At 40.8% G+C, this 21784-nt stretch overlaps 1 protein-coding gene across 1 annotated transcript in view; it reads left to right on the forward strand.

The window, feature by feature from the left end:
* Nucleotides 1–21784, forward strand: part of lrp1bb (low density lipoprotein receptor-related protein 1Bb) — a 230197-nt gene that overhangs the window by 200081 nt on the left and 8332 nt on the right. Inside the window, exons 68-86 of the mRNA XM_062402272.1 lie at nt 681–787; nt 2379–2511; nt 4121–4227; nt 4462–4594; nt 5017–5139; nt 5288–5410; nt 6657–6797; nt 7073–7207; nt 8198–8317; nt 8458–8699; nt 9009–9232; nt 9879–9985; nt 11518–11634; nt 11853–12026; nt 13227–13352; nt 14136–14300; nt 19574–19735; nt 20283–20457; nt 20744–20848. Coding sequence (XP_062258256.1) covers nt 681–787; nt 2379–2511; nt 4121–4227; nt 4462–4594; nt 5017–5139; nt 5288–5410; nt 6657–6797; nt 7073–7207; nt 8198–8317; nt 8458–8699; nt 9009–9232; nt 9879–9985; nt 11518–11634; nt 11853–12026; nt 13227–13352; nt 14136–14300; nt 19574–19735; nt 20283–20457; nt 20744–20848 — 2719 coding nt within the window. The remainder of the gene's footprint in view (nt 1–680; nt 788–2378; nt 2512–4120; nt 4228–4461; nt 4595–5016; nt 5140–5287; nt 5411–6656; nt 6798–7072; nt 7208–8197; nt 8318–8457; nt 8700–9008; nt 9233–9878; nt 9986–11517; nt 11635–11852; nt 12027–13226; nt 13353–14135; nt 14301–19573; nt 19736–20282; nt 20458–20743; nt 20849–21784) is intronic.

Below are 21784 nucleotides of genomic sequence, written 5' to 3' on the forward strand. Positions count from 1 at the left end.
TCTGTTGTTGAGTATATTTGACTCCTTGCATGCATGTGTGTGTGTGTGTGTGTTTACATGATGCGAGTGTATGCATGTCCACTGTGTGTCTTTGCTGAGTGGACATCATATATGTGATTTATCAGATGCCTATTAATGTCACTTAAAATGCAAATAAAAGCCAGTGAAGTGTTGGAAGGCGACGGATTAAGCAGGTGGACCAGCAGACAGGGGGGAGGCCACAAATCATATTTCGCTGCAATGCCTGCTGGGAGCCTCTGTTGCAGCGCAGCTCATAGCGCATGCCCCTGAGTTCGCTAATAGTCCATGATAACAAGGGGAGGACCCAGACGGTGAATCTGATGCAGCTGTTTAGCTGCGTCCTCATATTGTCCTCAGGGACCGTCGGGCTCTAAACTGCCCACACGAGAATTTTTTGGCTTCAGAGAGTTTGTTGCCCCTCCATTGTGAGAGCTGCAGTGAATGTATTTACATCCTGATTACATTTGCTGGGTTCTCCACTCCTAATGCAGAATGACTCTAATTAGCTAAAGCGATGGTTTTGCCAATGCATTAGCATGTGATTGTAAACACAGATCATTTGGCTCATAACTGTATCAGGGGGACGTCTGTTTATTGTGTGTGATGCTGGAAACAGATTCAGTCTGATTCCTGAATCCTGTGTGTTGCTCTCCACTCAGAGCCGGTCACCTGTAACCACAAGGACTTCGCCTGCACTAACGGAGACTGCATCTCCTCCCGATTCCGCTGTGACGGGGACTACGACTGCCTGGATAACTCAGATGAGGCCAGTGTTTCAGATATATATTTTCCAACACTTACTTTCTAAATCAAAAAGGAAGGTAAACCCACGAGAGTCCTGCTAACGAGGCACAGCAGTTAGGAAGATGCTAAATTTAGAGTTCTGAATTATTAGACAATAAAATATAATTACGAGGTCATATAAATGACAGGTCACCCAAAATCTAATATTGTGAAAACAATTTTGCGATAATTATAAAGTACAAGTATGAATAGTGTAGTTTGGTGTATAATTGATCTCTTGGAAATGTCTGTTAGTATCTGAACCTGCAGCTCAAACACAGATTAAATGCTTTTGGGGGGAAAGGGAAATAAGGTTGGTTGGGTATATTGCCACTCGCAAAGAAAATAATCCCATTATAGGCATAATTCATTGCACTGGTACAAATCTCCTCATCACGGTTGCCATGTTCCAAAACAAAGCTGGATAGAAAATATCACAGTAATGAGTTATTGTACCTTCAACCTCATCGGTGCTTGAAACACCTCGTATTCAATTTCTTTCGGAAATCCTAATCCTTCGCCGCCTTTCAGAAAAACAAAAGCTTCTTGTTTTGTTCATCAATGTGCTTGAATATCTTAATTTAGAAAAGCTTAAAATTTGCCACTTTGTACTTTAATGTAATATGTGAAGCAATTCACTTAAAAGGGCCATCATCCAGTGCTGCATGGTGTAAAGAGATTTCTGAAGGATTCATACACAAAGCTGCCCCATCATTGGTAATGATTCAGTGCATAATTCAAGGACAAAGCCTTGTTATAATGATTCATCACTCGTGTTAATGTATTGCACTGTTCAACATTTGCAAAGCAATTTTTTATATATAATTCCTCTCCATGCAAAGCAGTGTAACCCTAATTAACCCTTTGTTCAACCCTTTCCCCAGTAACTGCTCACTGGGTCAGCACAGTCAAATACTTTCAGGGAAGAAGAGAAAAGAAAAAAGTTATTCAGCATTATAATGCACAGTGATTATATAAAAGTTTGTCTATTGTCTGTAGGCATCATGGGGTGGATTTGGGCTAATGGTTTCCTGAACAGGAAACAGTAACATGTTGGGGATGAAAGTAAAAATAAAATTCTAGATGTAGAAAACCACAGAGAATAAAATGTCCTCTTGGTCATTCTGATTAATAACAGATACTTAGAGTATAAGTGATTGGGAAAAACCACTGTAAAAAATATATATATTCTAAAGACCATCTAAAGCTAACATGAGATTCAGCATAATTTGTATCAGTCAAATGTTATTGGTATGTGTCGTTGTTGACCTGCAGCTGAGAGTCGGTTACTTTGACTGGGAAATACTCATTGAAACTCAGACTTTCCCTCATATTAACTTTATTTCTTACTTTACATTAAGGAACCAGACTGTGGATTTAGTCACTGAGGACTTAACACATTAAGAAGGTTCCTTTATTCACAAGACAGTATGAACAGAAGGGGCTGACTCTAGCAAGCGAAAAGTGTTCCAGTGTTCAGATGGGCACCAATTAAAGGAATGCTCCCTGTCCTGATCCTTTTGACTGTGCTACTTGATGACAAATTAATGTTTTTTTGCTTGATTCGTTAACAGAAAGGCTGTGAGGAACACTGTGCAGATGACCAGTTTCGGTGTAACAACAACCTCTGCATCTCACTGAAGTGGTTGTGCGATGGCCAAGAAGACTGCAAGATGGGGGAAGATGAGAAAAGCTGCCAGGGAACAGGTGCAAAACAATATTTTTCTCACTTACGAAGGACTTCTGAGCAGATGAAGGTATAGATCACTGTCTGTCCCTGAGTTCTGCACCATGTGTTCTCTGCAACTTGTACAGTAGCTGCAGAAAGAATCCAGATCCTTTCACTTTGCTCACTTTACTGTGTTCTAGATCATATTTCACTTAGTAACCCATGACGGTAATTACAACATATGTTGCACACCGTTGTCCTCATCTGTACCTCCACACAATTTAACCACAGAGGTCCACAGAGAGGTTTTTTGGCCTCGCTTTTGATTTTGTCCTGACAAGCACCGGGCTTGTGGGACCTTGTTTACACATGTGCCTTTCTCAGCTGTGCCAAATCTATTCGGCTTTGCCACATGAGGACTCCAATCAGGTTCCAGACACATCTTAATGAGAATTCAATCACACTTCAAGCACACCTTGCCTTCTCTGGGTTTGAATATTGTTTTGTAAGTTTTGAATTTTAATATATACTCAAAAATGTTAAATATATGTATTGAATTTGACATTGTGAGTAACTGAGTGTAGGTTGATATCCATTTTTCTGAAACCACTCTAAATATTTCCATATTCCCTCAGTGGTTACAGCTGCAGCTACAGATGCATTATGTTGTAAGAGCAGTCCTATGCATGCTCCACACTTGTAATGTGATATACTAGGAACGCTTTAAGGGGATTTTTCATATTTGGCACAAATTATGAGTTGATGACATTTTCTATCGGAACAGTCAAAGGTCAGGTTCAGTGTGTTCATTCACTCAGGAACAGAAGGGCAGATCCGGACCATACTCCCTGTAACCTGATTGGTTGCTGGAGGCAAACAACTGCAACGTGGTCATTTAGTTTTTTATTCTGTAGGAGTGGAGTTCATAATCTCAGTTCAGTCATTTTGATTTCTCTCTTATAAGGTCAGTAGCTTAGAATATTGCGGAGTGTGCTTCAGCAGATTCAGCATTTCCCTGTGAAAGGTCATTATTATCTTACATAATGTAAAAGCCAAATGACAATGTAATAATAAGACTTGTATTTACATCAATGAGAAGGTAACTTGTATAGCATGGACATTAATCCATTGTCATACATATCAATAATCTCTTTAGACATTGGTTGAGGAAGTGGTCAGCATGTTGACGATCTGGCTTTAAAGATACCCCACGCTACACAAGACAGAGTATAAGAAGAATTAGCATCACAATGTGGCTGATTACCAAAGAATGTCTCAATTCTCTCCATGTACATATATATTTGTAGATATTCTGCAATTCAACATGAGATAATGAGTCGAGACGCAGGAATAGCCTGAGCTCTGCTGATTTGCTCCATTGAGTTCCACTGTTCATCACAGTGCTGTTCTCCAGTAGGAGCTAGGACACAGTATGAACCCTTTGGCCTTAATGGACAACATTACTCAGTATTAAGGAGTGACAAGTGCCAACCATTCCCCTCTAAGAGCCTCATTTTCACGCAGACTTACCCCAACCTGGTGTCCACTTGTTCACAGAAGAAGAAAGGGAAAAAGCTCTCGCTCCAGTGACTTCCCAGGGAGAGAAGGTTGGCTTGTTACTGACTGATGTTCTCTGCCCCTCTGCAGTCGTCCCCTCGTGCTCCGTGAACGAGTATGTGTGTGCCAGCGGAGGATGCGTTTCCGCCAGCCTGCGGTGTGACGGACATGACAACTGTCTGGACGGCTCAGATGAGGTCAGTGTCCCTTCACATGATTCGAAGGGAGCAACCAAAGACAAAACATTTCCTTATAAGCAGAGCAGCTCCACAGTGAGCTGCACTTCGATGACGAGGTTCCCAGCTGTCCGATAACGTTTACAGTTTAAAAAAAAATGAGAATCGGAAATGTTGTGTTTCTCCTGATTGCAGTCGACACCTCTAGACATCAGCAGTTTTGACGTGTGACGGTGTTGTTGTTGTTGTTGACAGATTGGCTGCGTGAAGGAGTGCAGAGAAGACGAGTTCCTGTGTCTGAATCGTGCTCACTGCATCCCCCGACGCTGGCGCTGCGACGACGTGCTGGACTGCATGGACCACAGCGACGAGGAGAACTGCAGCCAAGGTCAGTCCCAGAATGATCGATGTTTGACTCCTAGATACTTGAAAGTGAAAAAAAAAAAAATCACACTTCTCACAGTGATCCAAAGTCTTTACACTGCAAATATCATTACAGAACGATGAAGCCATTTCAGAGCATTTAATGTCAGCAGAGAATAGAATATGACAGATAAGACCAGAGCACATCTGGCACAGGTAGGGACTTTTAATATGAGAATGAGGGATTTGAAAATGAGATAAAGGACAGAAATGGATGCCTACTTTGCTTTTTGTGAAGCTTAATGGTGCAGGGCTGTGTGGATCATTATGTCTTCTAATCTTGTCGCAGTCAGGTTGTGAGTCATATCCTCCTCAGTGTGGAAAACGCACTCCTCCACCCGAGTTACAGTGCTCACAGGTATCTTGGACTTATCTGTGTAATTGCAGGTGCTTTCTTCTGCCGGGCTGATGAGTTCATCTGCAACAACACCTTATGCAAACTCCACACGTGGGTGTGTGACGGCAAGGACGATTGCGGAGACAACTCTGACGAAGACACAGACATGTGTGGTGGGTTGTTGATGAAATCTCTCAAAGCCACTTTCTTTCTCGGTCAATTAATGTTTGTTTTATAAGCCACTCTTTATCCAAGGAGTGAATATTTCATTCTTATTTGAAGATCCTTACATTAGCTCTTTATGTTCTTTTGCTTCCACAGCAAAACTCCCCTGTCCACCGACAAGGCCGTTCCGCTGCCGCAACGATCACGTGTGTCTGCGCACGGACCAAGTGTGTAACAAAGTGGACGACTGTGGTGACAATTCAGATGAAGAAGAGTGTGGTGAGCACAGAATCTGCTGATATACTGTATACCTGATATTATACCTGCATTATTAGTGAATTGTCATATTGAAGCAAATTTAAATTTAGGGTCAGTTTATTAAATGAAATGTTAGAACAAAACTTAAGAGAGACTCCACGATGTGTTATAAATTAGTGGTCCTCAAACTTTTAAAGCATGCAATCGCAAGTTGCTGTGTTTTCCTCCACCCTGCGATTTTACTGCCAAGATTAGTTTTAAGGTTTGTTTAAGGTGTCTGTTTGTGTACAGATATCTAAGTGAGGACCGTTTTGAGCCGAGAACCAAAGGAGTGAGGACAACTCCTCACTTGCTGACCCGTTCAGGTGGTCTGTTTCAGGGTTAAGACTTGGTTCTAGGGTTAGAGTTAGGATTAAGTAAGGGTTAGGTGCTAGGAAATGTGTTATTTGAGTGTCCTCACTAAGATAGATGCACAAACGAGTGTGATTGTGTCAACAATGGCTCTATATTGTCATTGATATGCTCAAGATACAGTGGCCCTGACAGCACTGCAGCAAACATATGCAAATAGATGCAACACAAGCAAGCGTATTAAGACAACAATCAGTTAACAACAATCGTACCATATAAACACACAACACACCCAAATAAAACACACACATTCTGAATTTGCACCTGTTGCCTTGAATCACAGTGTATTGATCTCTCAGGGCCACCGTGACAAAGTCATAAGGTGTCCTGACATGTTCCCTCATCACACGTCCAGCGTGAACGATCACACACAGCAGACAGGAAAGAGAGGGACAAATCACTGCCCTCATCGTTCACTCTTTCATTCCCCTGTCCTCTATTCATCTCACTCTCTTATTCCATTAATACGCCCATCCATCTCATACCTCACTCCATTACTTCCACCCATTGTATGCCTCTTCCCACCATCCATCTCTTCAGTCTCACCTTAATCCCATTGTTCCCTTCATCTGCCTCTCCATCACTTTGTCCCTTTCCTTCTCTCGCTCTGTGGTGCCGGCCGCTGGAGTCGAACATCCGTTCTTCTTTGGAATATTCAGGGAGAAAAGATTTATTAAAGAAAATTAAGTAGCAAAAAGAAAAGTGCAAAGAACCTCAACATAGTTGTGGGGTAGATAATTAGCAAACAACTGTTTCTGTTATAGACACATGGCCACTGCAGCATATTTGCATCGTACACCATGAGCTTAGATATGAGTGTTGTTGTCTTTTTAACTGACATTGCTTTTTAAAGCAGAGGTGGTGGCCGGCAGACCTCGGCCCTGCGGGAAGACCGAGTTCACCTGCAGTAACCGACGCTGCGTCCCCATCCAGCTGCAGTGCGACCTGTTCAGCGACTGCGGCGACGGCGGCTCAGACGAGCAGGACTGCAAAGCCTGTGAGTGCAGCACCCGCTTGTCTGTAAGCCACAGATCACAGAAGTATTCAGAAGAGATGAGAAGTAACGCATGTTTCTGTGATGTGATCAGGAACGTCCTCATTTTAGACCTGCTGTCTTATCATTAATGGTAATATATGTATGCCCATGTTTGAGGTGTGTGGCTTGAGATGATGAGCATGCCCGTTTGGCTTTTGCACATCAAAAGAAAGGCACAGCGGGTGTTGAGGTTGCAGAGGACCGGCGTGTATTCAAAGTCCTGCCTTTATTTGTAGATTCCAGCGGAGATGTATGCGGAAAGAAAACAAATCCATGTGGAGAAGACGCAGTTTGCAACCAGACATATGCAAATTCTGTATGTCAGTGCAAACCCGGCTTCAAAAGGAACCAGAAGACAGGTCAATGTGAAGGTAACATCTGATCATTGTTTTAAGATTTGCATTAAATTACAATTTATATTGCATTTAGTGACATTACAGTTAAGACATTTGTATTGACAAAGTCATGAGTAAGTGAAGTAACTGACAGCTAGTTCCAACTGAAGACAAGAAATATGTTTTTGTGTTATTGCTTGTTTGACTTATGAACATATGTGATTCATATTCAGTTCATTTTCAGTATATTTACTGTATTGATCAGGAAATCCATAATTTTTCATAGAATACTCGGATCGATATGTAGACTGAGGTTTGCTGTGAATAAAATGGCATTATAAATTATGTGACCTGTTTAAGTATAAGTAGCAGGCTTCTAACGGGTAATAGACATAAATTATTGTTAATCAAGAATAGTTTGATTTCAACAAAGAGTATTGTTTCAGACAATACAAAGATGGAGAGATTAAAGCAAAAGTAACAAGAACATTTAGATGAAGTTCATGCATCTATAATTAAGTTGTATTAATACCATGATTATTATTAAATATTAAATGTGGGTCATGAAGGTGCATTCATTTCTTCAGTGATCCATCTACTTCATTACATTTCATTTAGCCAACGCTTTTATCTGAAGCATCACATCCTTCAACTAAAGGATATGATGAAGAACATTGTATTGGTCCATTATTGTCTGAAGAGAGGCAGCTTTTGATTATTGAGTCAACCCTGTGACCTGGTTCTTGTTTCCCAGTTAATGGCTTTTTTCACTTAGTTAAATCCTCTCTGCCTCTTTCCGCATGCAAATAATTTTCTCTTCATGACAGGTCTTGGACAGAATTGAAATAAGTTGTATACTGTTTGAGGATTCCAGATGAGCTGCTTATGGCCTTGCCCTCTATCAGTTATTATCTTTAAACATGTGTTAGGTGTTTCAATCGTGTCGGAAAATTACAAATAAGTAATAAGAGACTTTTCTGGAGCAATGTTTTCTTTAGAGAATAAGACTTTTTTCCTTGTTTTCAGAGATAAATGAATGTCTGCAGTTTGACACGTGTCCTCATTACTGCACGAACACCAAAGGATCTTTCAAGTGTACGTGTGACCGCAATTATAAGGAAATCAATGGCAACTGCATAGCAAAAGGTATGATCGCAAAGTTGAATATCACAAACTATATATTTATATGTTCATAAACTGTAATACTGTGTCCTGAAACTGTTGTCTAACATCCAAAATACCCAACTTTCCCTTGTTTTCTTTTTTTCTTACTATGAATAACTTAGGACCGGAAGATCGAGTGCTCTACATAGCTAATGACACTGAAATCCGAAGTTTTGTGTATCCATTTAACCAGAGCCATGGACACAAACTGCTCACTCACATTGAGGACAATGCCCGCATTATTGGGATGGACACACTCTTTCACCACCAAAAGTTTATCTGGGCTACCCAGTTTAACCCGGGTGGGATTTTTTACAAAGACACTCTAGAGAGGAGTCAAACAAAAACAAATGTCAAAAACATCGTAAGTATATTTGATCTATATTCAATCGTGTGAAATGTGTTGTAGCCTTGTTGTAAAATATGTTTACTTGTTGTATTGTGTTAATATATTGTTATGTGTCATAATAATTCATTAATCTAAAGGTACATTAAAGCTTTAAATGTCATATGTGCTCGTGTTGGCGGTATATGACAGGGTGATCAAAGTTATCACCCTCCATGTTAAACTGTTTCATATTGTCCCACTGTCTTTCATGAGCCACATCTTAAAGTCAATCTCTGCACAGAAGTGAAATCGAGCTCCTGACATTGTGGCTCTTATCGTGTGCAGTGTTCAGACTTCCGGCGCCCGAGAGATATTTCTGCTGACTGGATCACAGGCAACATTTATTGGACTGATCACTCTCGAATGCACTGGTTCAGCTATTACACAGCCCATTGGACTAAATTACGATATTCCATAAACGTGGGCCAGCTTAAAGGACCAAATTGCACCCGCTTGATTACGGACATAGCAGGAGAGCCATACGCCATCGCTGTCAACCCCGCCAAAGGGTAAGTAGTGTGAGACTTTCAAGCCATTCTGTCTTCCTGACGACAATTCTTTACACACATATTCACTGCATCATATCAAGGATATTTTACTTCAAGTGTGAAGCCCCTTCGTCCATCGACATACTGCTGCTATGAGATGCTATATTAATTATTAAACCTTTGTCAGATCATGTTTCCCAATTTTCCATTTCTGCTAAGAGAAAGTGTAGCTGTGACATTATTATAAATGGAGGGCAATCATTGGTAAATTCTAAATAATTAAAAATATAATTTTGTTATTAATTACTTGGCTATAGTGGAATTATCCTAATCACTAACGTTACCTATCTCATAATGACAACTCAGACCAGTGCATCAAAGGTGCAGACTAACAACAACAACAACGTCATTACATCCATGTAATTAAGAGATCACGTGTTTGGTAATTGCACTTAACATTACACCAGTGGACATGACATCATCACCAAGGACACAAGCATCAATGAAAATCTATCCTCAAACACAAATGTGTAAAATCAGACTATATACATGTTATATAGAAGCACGTATTTATCTAGACTCTTTATACTATAGATACAGAACAAAGTAAGTATTTTAGAAGAGGATGGTGTCAGGGCGTTACAGTATTTGTCTTTGTCTACTTCAGGATGATGTACTGGAGCGTCATAGGCGATACCTCTCATATCGAAGAATCCGCCATGGACGGCTCTTTACGGAGAGTACTCTTGGAGAAAAACCTCAGGAGACCCACTGGTAGGAATTTCATTTAAATCCCATTAATTACTCACATCGCGTAATATGTCTTCCCTGTTGTAACTTAGATACCTCGATCAATAAGTATTAGTGTTGAATGCATTTCCTTTCTCATAAGAGATGCATGTTTACGTAACTGGGACACAACACCACTGCTCTGTAGTGCTACTGGTCAACAGAATCTCCACAGGGTCCCTTTATGATTGGGCACATATATGTATGTACATGTATGATTTCTTGATCTATTTTTGTTTATGTTTGACCACCTTTTCTTTTTAAAAACATTTAAATAAGGATCCCCTCTGTTACTAGGGAATAAGTCTGCAGCACAGCCATCTTTTTAAGTCAGTTCCATGATCATAAAGGATTGTGGGATGTGATTTACTTGGCTGAGACAGAGTGAACTCTTGGAGGGATGAAGTAATGATAAGTTCAGAGTAACACCAGTTTATTAGAAAAAACATCATTCAACATCAATAACTGTCAGGGACATTCTTCAGTCTTGTTTTCACTGCTGTCTCTGTGCCTTGAAACCTTGAACTGTTCACCTTCAAAATGTCACAATGTCTTTCATCGCATATTGAAGTTCTTCATCGGTACATAAACCAGTATTGTATGTTTCAATTCCATAGAAATACAAAACAAAATAGAACAGACATTGGAACTTATTCTATCACAAGCACAGAGAAAGTAATACAACCATGTAACTGCCATAACACAAAGGATAACTACACACAATCGTCTGTACATCACAGTTCTGCATGGTATACAGAAGGAATAATATAATCACACACCCAGTATGATGTGTGTCCCTGCACAGGTGAGGTGGAAATACAAATATTTAGAGATGCCACATATGCACTGTATATGATTCTGGCTGTACAGTCAGTGTAATCATTGTGTCCACCAATGTATGTGGCTCTAATGGAGAAACTTCTTTATGGTACCTGAAGATACATGTGAAACATTGAAAAGGTTCTTTCTAACCAGGAAAGACTGGCGTGTCTACAGGGAGAGACTTAGTGGTGATCTAGTTTTGAAGAGCTGCTTTGGCCTCCTTTAATTCAAAGGATCCGAAGCTCTCTCTTGGTCTTAGAAAGAGGAATCTCTCATTGATGAAAAAGCACAAAGTTATTTAAATGTGGCCGCCAGGTGCTCCATCAATTAGTCCAACTTTTGGGGGGAAAGTTAGAGTTAGTCGCCGCTTTGAAATTGTAATGAAAGTGTTCCTCAACTCCTCCATCAGAAGTGCAGTGCACAACAAGATAGAAGGTGCAGGAGCAGGTTGAATACTGAGTGTAAATATTCAACAGAAGATCTAAACAAAAGAAAAATGTGCCTCTCACATCATCTTGAACCATCATGACCTGAAAGGGATAGTTCACCGAAAAATGAAGATGCACTCATTATCTACTCACCACTGTGCCGATGGAGGGGTGGGTGGAGTATTTGACTCCCGCACTGAGAGATGCCATGAGAATCCCTGTGTAATTCTTTCTGGTAAATAAGCTCTTTTCATTATTCTCCCACAGGACTGGCCATCGATTATTTCAACCAGCGTTTATACTGGGCTGATCCGGAGCTCTCACACATAGGGAGCATGAGATTGGATGGTTCAGACCCTCTGGTGACAATCAGTGACAGACACGGTAACTGCTCGACAAAGCAAGACTTTCTTCTATTAAACACACACTTTGAGTTCTGCTCGGCTTTTTGTCAAGTAATTGCAACAATGCCCCAGCTTGCCCTCTTCCAAATAATGTGTAATAAAATGAATTAGCCCACATACATACTGTATATACATCCTTCTACTATCTAACACAAAACAAACTTAGACTATCCTTTCCTTTATCTGCTGGTTCTACAGGAATCTCCCAACCATACAGAATCGATCTATTTGAAGACTTCATCTATGGAACTGGACTAAAACACGAGGTGTTCAAGATCCACAAGTACGGCAAACAATCCGTGGAATTTCTCAGTCTGGGGGTGGACAAGCCCACAAACATTTTAATCTCCCATCGTTACAAACAGCAAGATGGTAAGTTGTCTTTTTTATTGAAAGTATATTGATAAACATGGCTCTTGATGGTTTTATTATATTTTATTCTTTCCAATTTTTTGTTTAATAGTTTTTATCATCACTAAAATAAAGTTCTGTTACATTTTCACTTTATTTTCTCATTGCCTTTGGCATTATCGTCTTTGACGAGCTGAGTCTTATTGCCTTTAGTATTTATCCGGAAATGAACCAAGCTGGCGTTCAAGGCAAAGCGTACATGCAGCAGTTGACATTTAATATTGGTAATTAACCACACATTAGATCCACCTTGAGAGCGACCACTGATATTGTCCTGAATAGAGCTTCTTCAACCTCAAAAGAATAAGTTATCAAAAAGGTTGAGGAGTGGAGAGTATCAGCCAAATAAGGCTATTTAACATAATTGTTTATAGACAGTCGTTCCCGTTTCATCCTGTGGACATATCACCATGATAAAAGAGACGTGAGCAAGGTTCATGTGAAGAGGGGTTGTTGAGGTTTCTGTGTAAGATTTAGGTGAGCTGGATCTATTGGTAGAAATTGAATATAAAATAATCCTAGTGATGTTTTCACAAGTTTTTTTATCTAAATTAGACAAACTGTTTTTTTTACCCTAGAATTGGCCTTTATATTCAAATACTTTATATTTAAGATAGGAGCAAGTCTTCTCTACGGAGGCTGGCATGTTTTTTTACAGTCGCCCAGCCTGGACAAACTTACCCCACTTAGTGAATAGCTTCTACCTGCTCTGGTCATCAGTCCACAAAGTGAGAGTGAGGATAGTCCTGGAGCTCATGGAGAAAGTCCTGGGCTGAAGTATGTGGCGTCTCCTGGTTACACAGTGGATGATGGGTTTACTGATGATTGTCCTCACTGGGGCCCTTAGCTTGTCCATTTTATTGGATTCAATGACAAGAGCACGTCAAGGTCGACGCTATTCAATAAGACGCCGAGAAATTATGTGTCCAACTATCCCTGACTATTCAGCCTGGAGACGAGACGTGTCAAATCATTTATATGATTTAGCCTTGAGTCTCTGTTGGTTTTCAAGAAGATAAACACCCTTCAAAACAGAAATAAATCGTTTTGGTCTGACAAAGAACAAACAAACTTTTCATAAACAAACAGCTGTTCTCATTACAGGTCAGACTGACGGATTAGCTTCTTGTCTTTTATTTTTATTTTTTGCTTTCCCCACAGCATCAAATCCATGCCTGAGAATGTCTTGTGACTTTATGTGTCTGCTCAACCCAACGGGGGCCAGATGTACCTGTCCAGAGGGGAAGTTACTGCTCAATGGCACCTGTAGTGATGTCAACATCTCAGGTAAGACCCATGTCACAGATAACAGCAGGGTGGGTAAGCAGTTTGTGAAATCCTCTGACAGCCATCAATAGTCAATAATGTTAAAAGATAAAAACTGCCCTCCTACCTACTTTCACTGCGAATGACCGGAGTTTTCAGCCGGTGGGAAATACACAGCTGAAGATGTGTAGCCTGCTCTTGCCAACTTTTCCAGAATTACCAACCCTGGCTTTAAGTTGGTTCTTGTTACTCTGTGATTCAGCAGTAGATCAAATGATCAATGCAGAGTCTCTTGGTCAAAAAGACGAAACAATCACAAACATATTCAGCACCTTTCTCTCCCTGAATAGCAAATCACCAGCAAATGGGCTTTTTTTTCCTCTGCAGACATTTTGACATTTTCACAGTAGGAAAAGCAGAGGTGGAAATAATAGGCTGAATGAGGACTGGATTTCATGTAGCAACTTCAGTTTCAAGGACCTGATATTTACATGTTGGTTCACTGTAACAAGGTCCTCTCTTATACCTTTTTTTCACTAAAGTTAGCAAGTACATGCAGGTTTTTTAAATTTAGGAATGTTCAAACTCAACAGAGCCACCTTGAATCTTATCAGTAAAGCCTGCTTTTCCTACTTTGACATGTCAAGATGTCTGCTTTTGAAAAGGCAGATACCCATGAGCACAGCCCCCCCCCTAGATCCAAGATCAGTTGGGTACCCCAGTTGTTGTACATGCTCATCCACCACTCCCTCCACACCACTCCCTCCTCCCTCCAGTGATATGGTCTTTTTTGCGGTTGTACAGGTGAGCTGTGTCGTCCACCCTGTGAGAACGGAGGCCGCTGCTTAGCCAATGAGAAAGGGGACTGGAGGTGCTACTGCTGGCCGGATTTCTCCGGCGAGCGCTGCGAGGTCAACCACTGTACAGACTACTGCCTTAATGGAGGCACGTGCATGGGCTCACCTCTTGGTAAGTCATCTTCAAAAAATCTGAATCTGAATCATGATTCTTCCCTGCGTGCGTTGCAGAATGTTTCACTTTGGATCTTCATTAGCATTCTTTTTACATTTATTTGACTTGTTTTTGCGGTTTTACATCTCAAAATGCTGCAGAATATTTTATATTCAGCTCGAGGGCAAAACCAAACTTGCTGAGAAAAACTTTTCACCGGCACATACAGATATTTTCAATTCAGAATCACCTGCCCATTTCCTCCCTGCACAGTGACCCAGTGCATGATGGCGTTCAGCTGCATTTGTCTTCCTTTAAACTTTCACGCCTTCCTTACTTCAGCTCAAATGTGCCACATTACATCTGCCAGTTCAGCAATTTTGTCTTTGATGCTCCCGTCGAATAGGCCTCAAATATCAACCTTCTCCCGTCAAGGTCTCTGTTCATGCTTTCATGCTTCCTGGAACAACCTGTTCTACCTCACAGCTTAGTGAATGTATATGGCTGTGCTCAGATGACAGTGGTGGAATTGAAATAGGATATATGTCCTTATTAAATATGCATTCCTTGATTTACAAGGATGTTCATCATGGTCCAATCATAGAGTCTTACCTACAACATCTTCATTTCCATTTGTCATAAAAAAAAAAAAAGGATTCCCGAGAACGAAGCGCTGATACAGATTGTGCGGCTTCTTTTCTCACGTAAATATTTCTGACGGCAGAACCTCATTCAAGTGGTTCGAATTCATTAACTATGTGTGTGACCTCCACAAATTAAATGTGAACAGGGGCAGTATGTTTGTTTGAATAAAACATTCTAGTTATGCCAACGACTGGGGAGATGAAAAAAAATGAGCTTTTGATTTGTGATGCAAATTATTTTGATTACACTTTTACTTCTTCCCATTTCTTCTTTTCCCTTCTCCTTTTAAAAACATAGAATAACATCTTTTTAATTTTTCACTCAGACTTTTGGAAGCATTTCTACCCGGCAAGAAAGAAACTCATACGGTTTTAGAAGTCAGGATAGTCACTGCTGCGTATTAAATGAAATGTCGTCCATAAGGATAGAACAAGAATAATCTTACATACTGGAATGAATAGAGAGAGAAGGTCTTAGCTGCTGTTGATGACAATCAGTGTTATGTTGTGTTGGTTTCATTATCCAAGTTCACAATGAAAAACTGGATGGATATATCTTTAGAAATTTGGTTTGATTTTTAGTTTCATTCAAATTTTTGGGGATTTGTGAGCTTGACTTCGTTTACTGACGATGACTGACCGGAGGTGGCAAAAGTCAATTCTTTACTCAACCTTATGTTGAGAAGACAACTTGTTCAACCTCTCATGTGAAAGTATGTTTCTTCCATGTTGTCTCACATTGTACGGACATATGTGCCGTGTCTCTCCTTTGGGGTTGTGTCTCCATCTCTCTACGTCTTTCACGCCGTGTGAATCATCTTTTCGGTGTTATTGTCAAATCTACTGAGGTAAAAAATTACCTGCATGACATTGGGAAATAACAACAATTCTCCTCAAATTCATTAAAACGTGAGTTACAAGCCTGCTTTGAAAATCTAAGAGTAGAAAGTGCCGATATTTGTGTTAGTATGTGTTACCATCGGACGCTCGGCTGGTAGAGTCTTTTCTTACTGGCCATTCTTCTCTCAGCAGGATTTGGCACAACCAGTCCAGCCATGTACTCTGTTTTATCTCTTTTCTTAAAGGAAGAGCTTTTTTCTGCACTGAACAAATGTCTTTGAGGCAAAAGAACATCAGTCTGAATGAATGACCAAAGATGAACAAGGGAGGGATTAGAGTTAAACGAGTTTCCTCAATTTGCTGCTTTGGTGATAAAAAAAAAAAAAAAAGGAACCGAAGGCAAACTCACAATCAATTAGAGGCTGGAATTTTTCCAATTGTATCTATAAAAGTACAAGGTGTCATTGAATTCCTGCTCTCGTGCTTTTGGCTGGTTTAGCGACACTTTAATGGAACTCTTGGCAGCAGCGCTCACACATTCAACCGCAGACATTCACATCTTCTCTCGTTTTTCTGTATTTTTATGTTATTAATGTGCAACAAAAAACGTGCCTACTGGGTAGTTGCTAAATTATGAAAAATGTCATGCATTAAATTACTAAATTAAAATATAGTCAAGACCAGAACAAAAGTTCTTCACAACATCTTTCAACCTTTTTATGGATAATTGAAATTCTGGACTTATTTTCTGAACACCATGTTTTATGTCCAAGTGAGAACTGTGTGTGTCCCTAAGCTGTAGTTTATTATTAATGTGCAGTGCAGGTGAAAAACATTCCATACTAATATATTTTATATAGATTTATATTTTTTATTATCAAGCTAAAACAAAGATACCAAAGCTAAGGTCTGGTCTTAGAGCTTCTGCAGTGTGTGTTTCTTTGACCTCATTTACTGTGGCTCAGTCCAGTGACATGTGAAATATGTGTTAGTACGAGGGTAGCGATAGCATTGACCCAAGGTATCTGTACAAGTAAATCTGTCCACAATTTATCCATCCATCACAGCCTCTGTCTACACCTGAAACTTTTTTTTATTTTCCCTCTCAATTGTTTTTTTCCAGAAGTAATTAACGCCCGGGTCTATATCTTCTTCCTCTTGCAATATTTATCTCTCCAAACACCTCAAGTGTATTCCATCAGTGTCAGCGTGCACACATCCTGATTGGCTGTAAAGTTGATAAGGGGCGTCGTCATTGAAGCGAATAGTTTTTAATATCTGCTCCGCTGGCTGATAAGAGTGATAAGAGAATTTCAAACTATTTGGTGATGATCAGTCTTAACAAGTGAAGTGCTTTAACACCTCGTTTTCTCTTCTGATCACTTTCCACCTTTTCACAGCTTGTTCTCTGCCTCTTGTCTCTCCTCTGTGTGTGCATCTCACTCACCGTCACAGTCACAATGATTGTCTGAGTAGCATCATGTGAGATGATTTACAATGCATCAAACCAATCTGTGAGATTCCTGCACCACTAAAACCATGCAGTGCCATAAAGGCTAGAACATTTGAACTGGTAAAAAGAGAAACACTGTCAACATTTCATTATTTCTAATGATTTATCACCTATAGGTGTGGATCTGAATAGCTAGCTGAGCTAAACTGTGAGAACATGGCGCTCACCTCCAGCAGACACTGTGGATGCTGCTCCCACTGTCCAGGTTTAACAGAATGGCTTTGTAATGTCTCTGATGCATCACATAAGGTTTACATTCACTCTGACTAAAGTGAATTACTGATGTTTTGCTGCCTTTTCATCTTCACTTTAACGTTGGCCTTGTAGAGGATGTAATTCACTGACATTCAAAGGCCGGGATCACAACCCCAGCAACTGAAGGTACTATGTTCTCTTATGTTGTAACTTGGTGTGATTACTTTGACCACCCAGATGATTGGATTTCAAAGTAAACTGTACATAATTTCAAAATGGTGTGAACATTGTAGTTATGGTGCCCTTTGACAGCACTACACCTATTAATGTTGCCAAAGCTGTGTTTCAACTCCGGGGCCGTTTCCTTCAGAGGACGTGGTCTACCCGGCCCACGCAGCATGTGGTCTTAATGGGCTGTGTAGACCTTGACACAGACGGTCTTTAAATGCAGCCTCTGAAGGATGCAGCCCCTGAATTGAGACACAGTTTACATGTGACAGTGGTGAATCCCAAACCATCACATGTATGACTCAGTCGAGGTGGTTAAAGCCAAACAAAAAGGGTCAACACTAACTCTAACCCTTTTTTTCACAACCTGAAAATTGTTTTCCAATTTAACTTGAGTTTTACAGGAATGAAAAACAAGAGCTCAGCACAGAATAGGTAGTTCAATGGCCCCTGAGCTACCTTTACTCTGCCCGTTTAGAAAAAGCTTAAACTCCATCAGTCGCTGAGTTAACAGAGAAGTGTCTGGGGGGGAGAGTGATTGTCTCTTGGACATTTCAAACCCAGATTATCCCTGGCACAGAAGGAGTGTGAAATTACCAAGAAGTGTAGAGTGACCCACAGTATCCACTATGGTCCACTATGCAAGCAGGATTAATGATGCTCTGTTTGTTCCAAGCTTCCCAGTAACAAAGGACAGTGTGACAGTGACTCAGCATGTAGAATATACCAGCTGAAGATGCTAAAGGGAATTCAGACAACTTTTTTCTTTTTTTTTTTCTTTTTCTTTACCTGCACTTTTCTGACTGTGACATGTCAAAATGTCTGCTGCGAAAAAAGGTGGAAGGATTCCAAATGTAAGGAGATGGAATATATCTCTACCTGTTGATTATGTCTCACTTTTACTAACAAATCACACACTCCAACAGAGAAAAGCGTGCATAGGGAAAAAAAGTTGTTCTAGTGACCTTGACTCCAATGAACAAAACTGCAATATCTAGTGTCATATAGCTAAGCCTTGAGCTAAAGTTCTCTATTGACATACTGATCTATTCAGTCCAAGTCCTGAGTGTCGGCTGCAGGCGTGAGCTCTGTGACTGAGACATTAAAGCTGCCTACTAATATTTTATATTCCTAGTGGATCTAAATTACTGTTTGTGCGTGTCCTTCCTAGTAATCAACCCACAGATAATTATCACCTGCCGCTGAGGTCCCGCTGAGATCTATCAGACAATTTCAGAGTCGCTCACTCTTTTACTTCACTGTTTCGTTTCACACTTATTAACTTTGTTGACAGCTGCAGTAGACCTCCACTAGTTTTGTTGTAAAAGAGGAAGATCAGAGAGAGTGTGATTCATTTACAGGATAAAACAGAGGGTAAAACTTGTGAGAATTGAAAATATGAATATGAAAAGATATGGTTGAAGCTGCTTGAGGTCACCAGGACATCTGATTAGGATGCTTGCTGAACATCTACCCGTTAGAGATATTCCAGACATGCCCGTTGAGTAAGGACACCGGGCAGACCCAGAGCAAACTTATATGCATCCTGTGTCTGACCTGGAATGATTTGGGTTGCCTGAGATGGACCTGGAGAATATAACCGAGGAAAAGGGGGCACCTTACTATTCTGCACATGTGCCAATCTGTGTTCACCTTGACCCACACATGAATTTGTGTCTGAAAATGATGGATATATTTTACTACTCCTGCTGCACTGCACCTGTCTTGGTCACCGTGACTGTGTCATTTCCATATGACATGCGACTGTGACTGACAAGAGTGTGACCCCTGAGGAATTTGGCTATGCAAACCCTACTTGTAAGGTTTTTGTCTTTTCATGCTTTTGACTTTATGTATTTGTTTTCATCTAGGTAAGCCCACATGCCGCTGTAACGTTGGTTTCTCTGGGCCTTTCTGTGAGAAGAGGATCTGCGACAGCTACTGTTTAAACGGGGGAACGTGCGACATCACTCAGGGGAACCAGCCTGTGTGCCGCTGCATGGCAGAATACACTGGGGACCGTTGTCTTTACCGTGAGTCCTGCACCCCAGTGGCAACAAACACAACAATAATGACCATCGTCCATTTAGCCCCCCATGATTGACATTAGCCTTTCAAGAGCAACCACAACAAAGAAGCCCTGATTATTCTGCGTAGAATCTGTACAACTTTCAAGCGTTTCAAAGTTCACACACGGAGTTCGGAACAAAAACAATCCCCAAAAGTATTTCTTCACAAAAACACCACATTTGCCTTTATTTGCAGATAAACAAAATCCAAATACCACCATCAAATAACTTTTGGGTGTTTTCCGACTTGAAATATCGTATCTTTTTTTGCAAAGCGTTGACATTATGGGTTATGGTGGAAACAATTTCAACTGCAGATCATTAGTATTTTCCTACTCTTGCCTGCCCGCGGGGTAATATCGTTTCATCCGTGGCTAACATGTCATTTGATGTGGGTAATGAAGTCCCATTAAATCCGAGAACGATTCCAATACAAACCAGCTTAAACTATCTTCCCAGTTTCTCACTATACGCTGTCCCCTCTCTCATTATCTCCCTGAATGTGGAACAGACATCTGTCATCACTACTGTGTGAACTCCAAGGCCTGCACGCTCTCCAGCAGTGGCTATGTGGAGTGTGTGTGTCCTGCCAGGTTTGAGGGAAACAAGTGCGAGGTGGACAAGTGTCTCCGGTGTCACGGAGCACCCTGCCTCATTAACGAGGAGACAGGAGATGTGGTTTGCAAGTAAGTGCCCGGTATCTCATCACTATTCGTGTCCCTCATCCTCTTTTGTTACAGAGCTGAGGCTTAACTCTTCATTTTTTGGGAAACGCTGCATGAACTGATTTGATTAAACTTCAATTATTTCTGAGGTTTTGGTAACGTCGGTGAATTAGAAGGCAGTTGAGGTCTGAGTGGTTCTATGAATTATACATATGTTTGACAAAATCACCTACCGTGTCATTTTTGCTTCTTGTAAAAGTATAGCCCTCCGCCTGTCATTTACATCCATTATTCCTTCACCCTGCAGTTGCACAAATGGCAGAATAGCACCGAGCTGCCAGTTGTGTGATGGATATTGCTACAACGGAGGCACCTGTCACCTGGACCCCGACACCAACCTGCCTTTCTGTCAGTAAGTCACTGCTTAATGGGTAAAAGGAAAAAAAAAAGAATGTTCTCCCCCTATTACTCACACTCTTACAGTTCACAATCAAATGCTGGCTCTGTAGCCCCGGAAAGGCCCCGCCCTTAGAAGCAGCACTCAAAATCCTCACGAGGTACCACTTTCCTCCTTCCAGAACAGTGTGGGACAGACGTCCTCCTCTGGAGAGAAATCTCTGAGTTTAGGGGGAAGTTTTGATGTCGCTCTGTGGAGGCCGTGGCCCAGCAGGGGGTCTGGACTGCCAGTTCACCATCTTCGGCTTTGTGACATCTCACTGTGGCTTAAGGTTTTTAGGCAGATAAAATGGTTTCAAACTCTTCCAAATCTTCCCATTCGCAGTTTATCTCACGGCTCCTCTGTGCAGTTCAGAGCTGATGTCAGGCCTCTCTGGCTCTTTAGATTTTAGAAGTGTGTTCTGAGGGAATTTGTCAGTGGTTGAACATGTCACGAAACTCAGCAGCAAAAAATATTGTAATTCCCAAAGATTAATATCGCCTCAGCTATATAATCACATGCATTGCTGTGTTAAACTCTCACCAAGGAGGAAATTGGAAATTCCGTTTCAAAAGGCAACTCTGTATTTATTTAACTGCCCATTGTCCACTGTAGTTAAATTGAAATTGGGGGGATCCTCCATCACGAATTCCAGGGGATAGAATCAATTTCTATGCAAATGATCCCATCTTTTTCAATGAGGTTAGCTGATCTTGATAATGTGGTTTATTATTTGCTGAGAAGAACAGATATTATGGAGATGATGGATACGTCTGTGTCAAGAAAGCATACAGTTTGACCTTAATACTGGGTGTAAATGTCGATTTCATCAAAGTGTCAACCTTCCAGGGCAGAGTTGCCTCAATTGTAATTCCAATAATTCCTGCATTAAAGTCCTGAAGAGGTTGAAGA

The sequence above is a fragment of the Platichthys flesus genome, chromosome 13, assembly GCF_949316205.1.
Source record: "Platichthys flesus chromosome 13, fPlaFle2.1, whole genome shotgun sequence".
Taxonomy (NCBI): Eukaryota; Metazoa; Chordata; class Actinopteri; order Pleuronectiformes; family Pleuronectidae; genus Platichthys; species Platichthys flesus.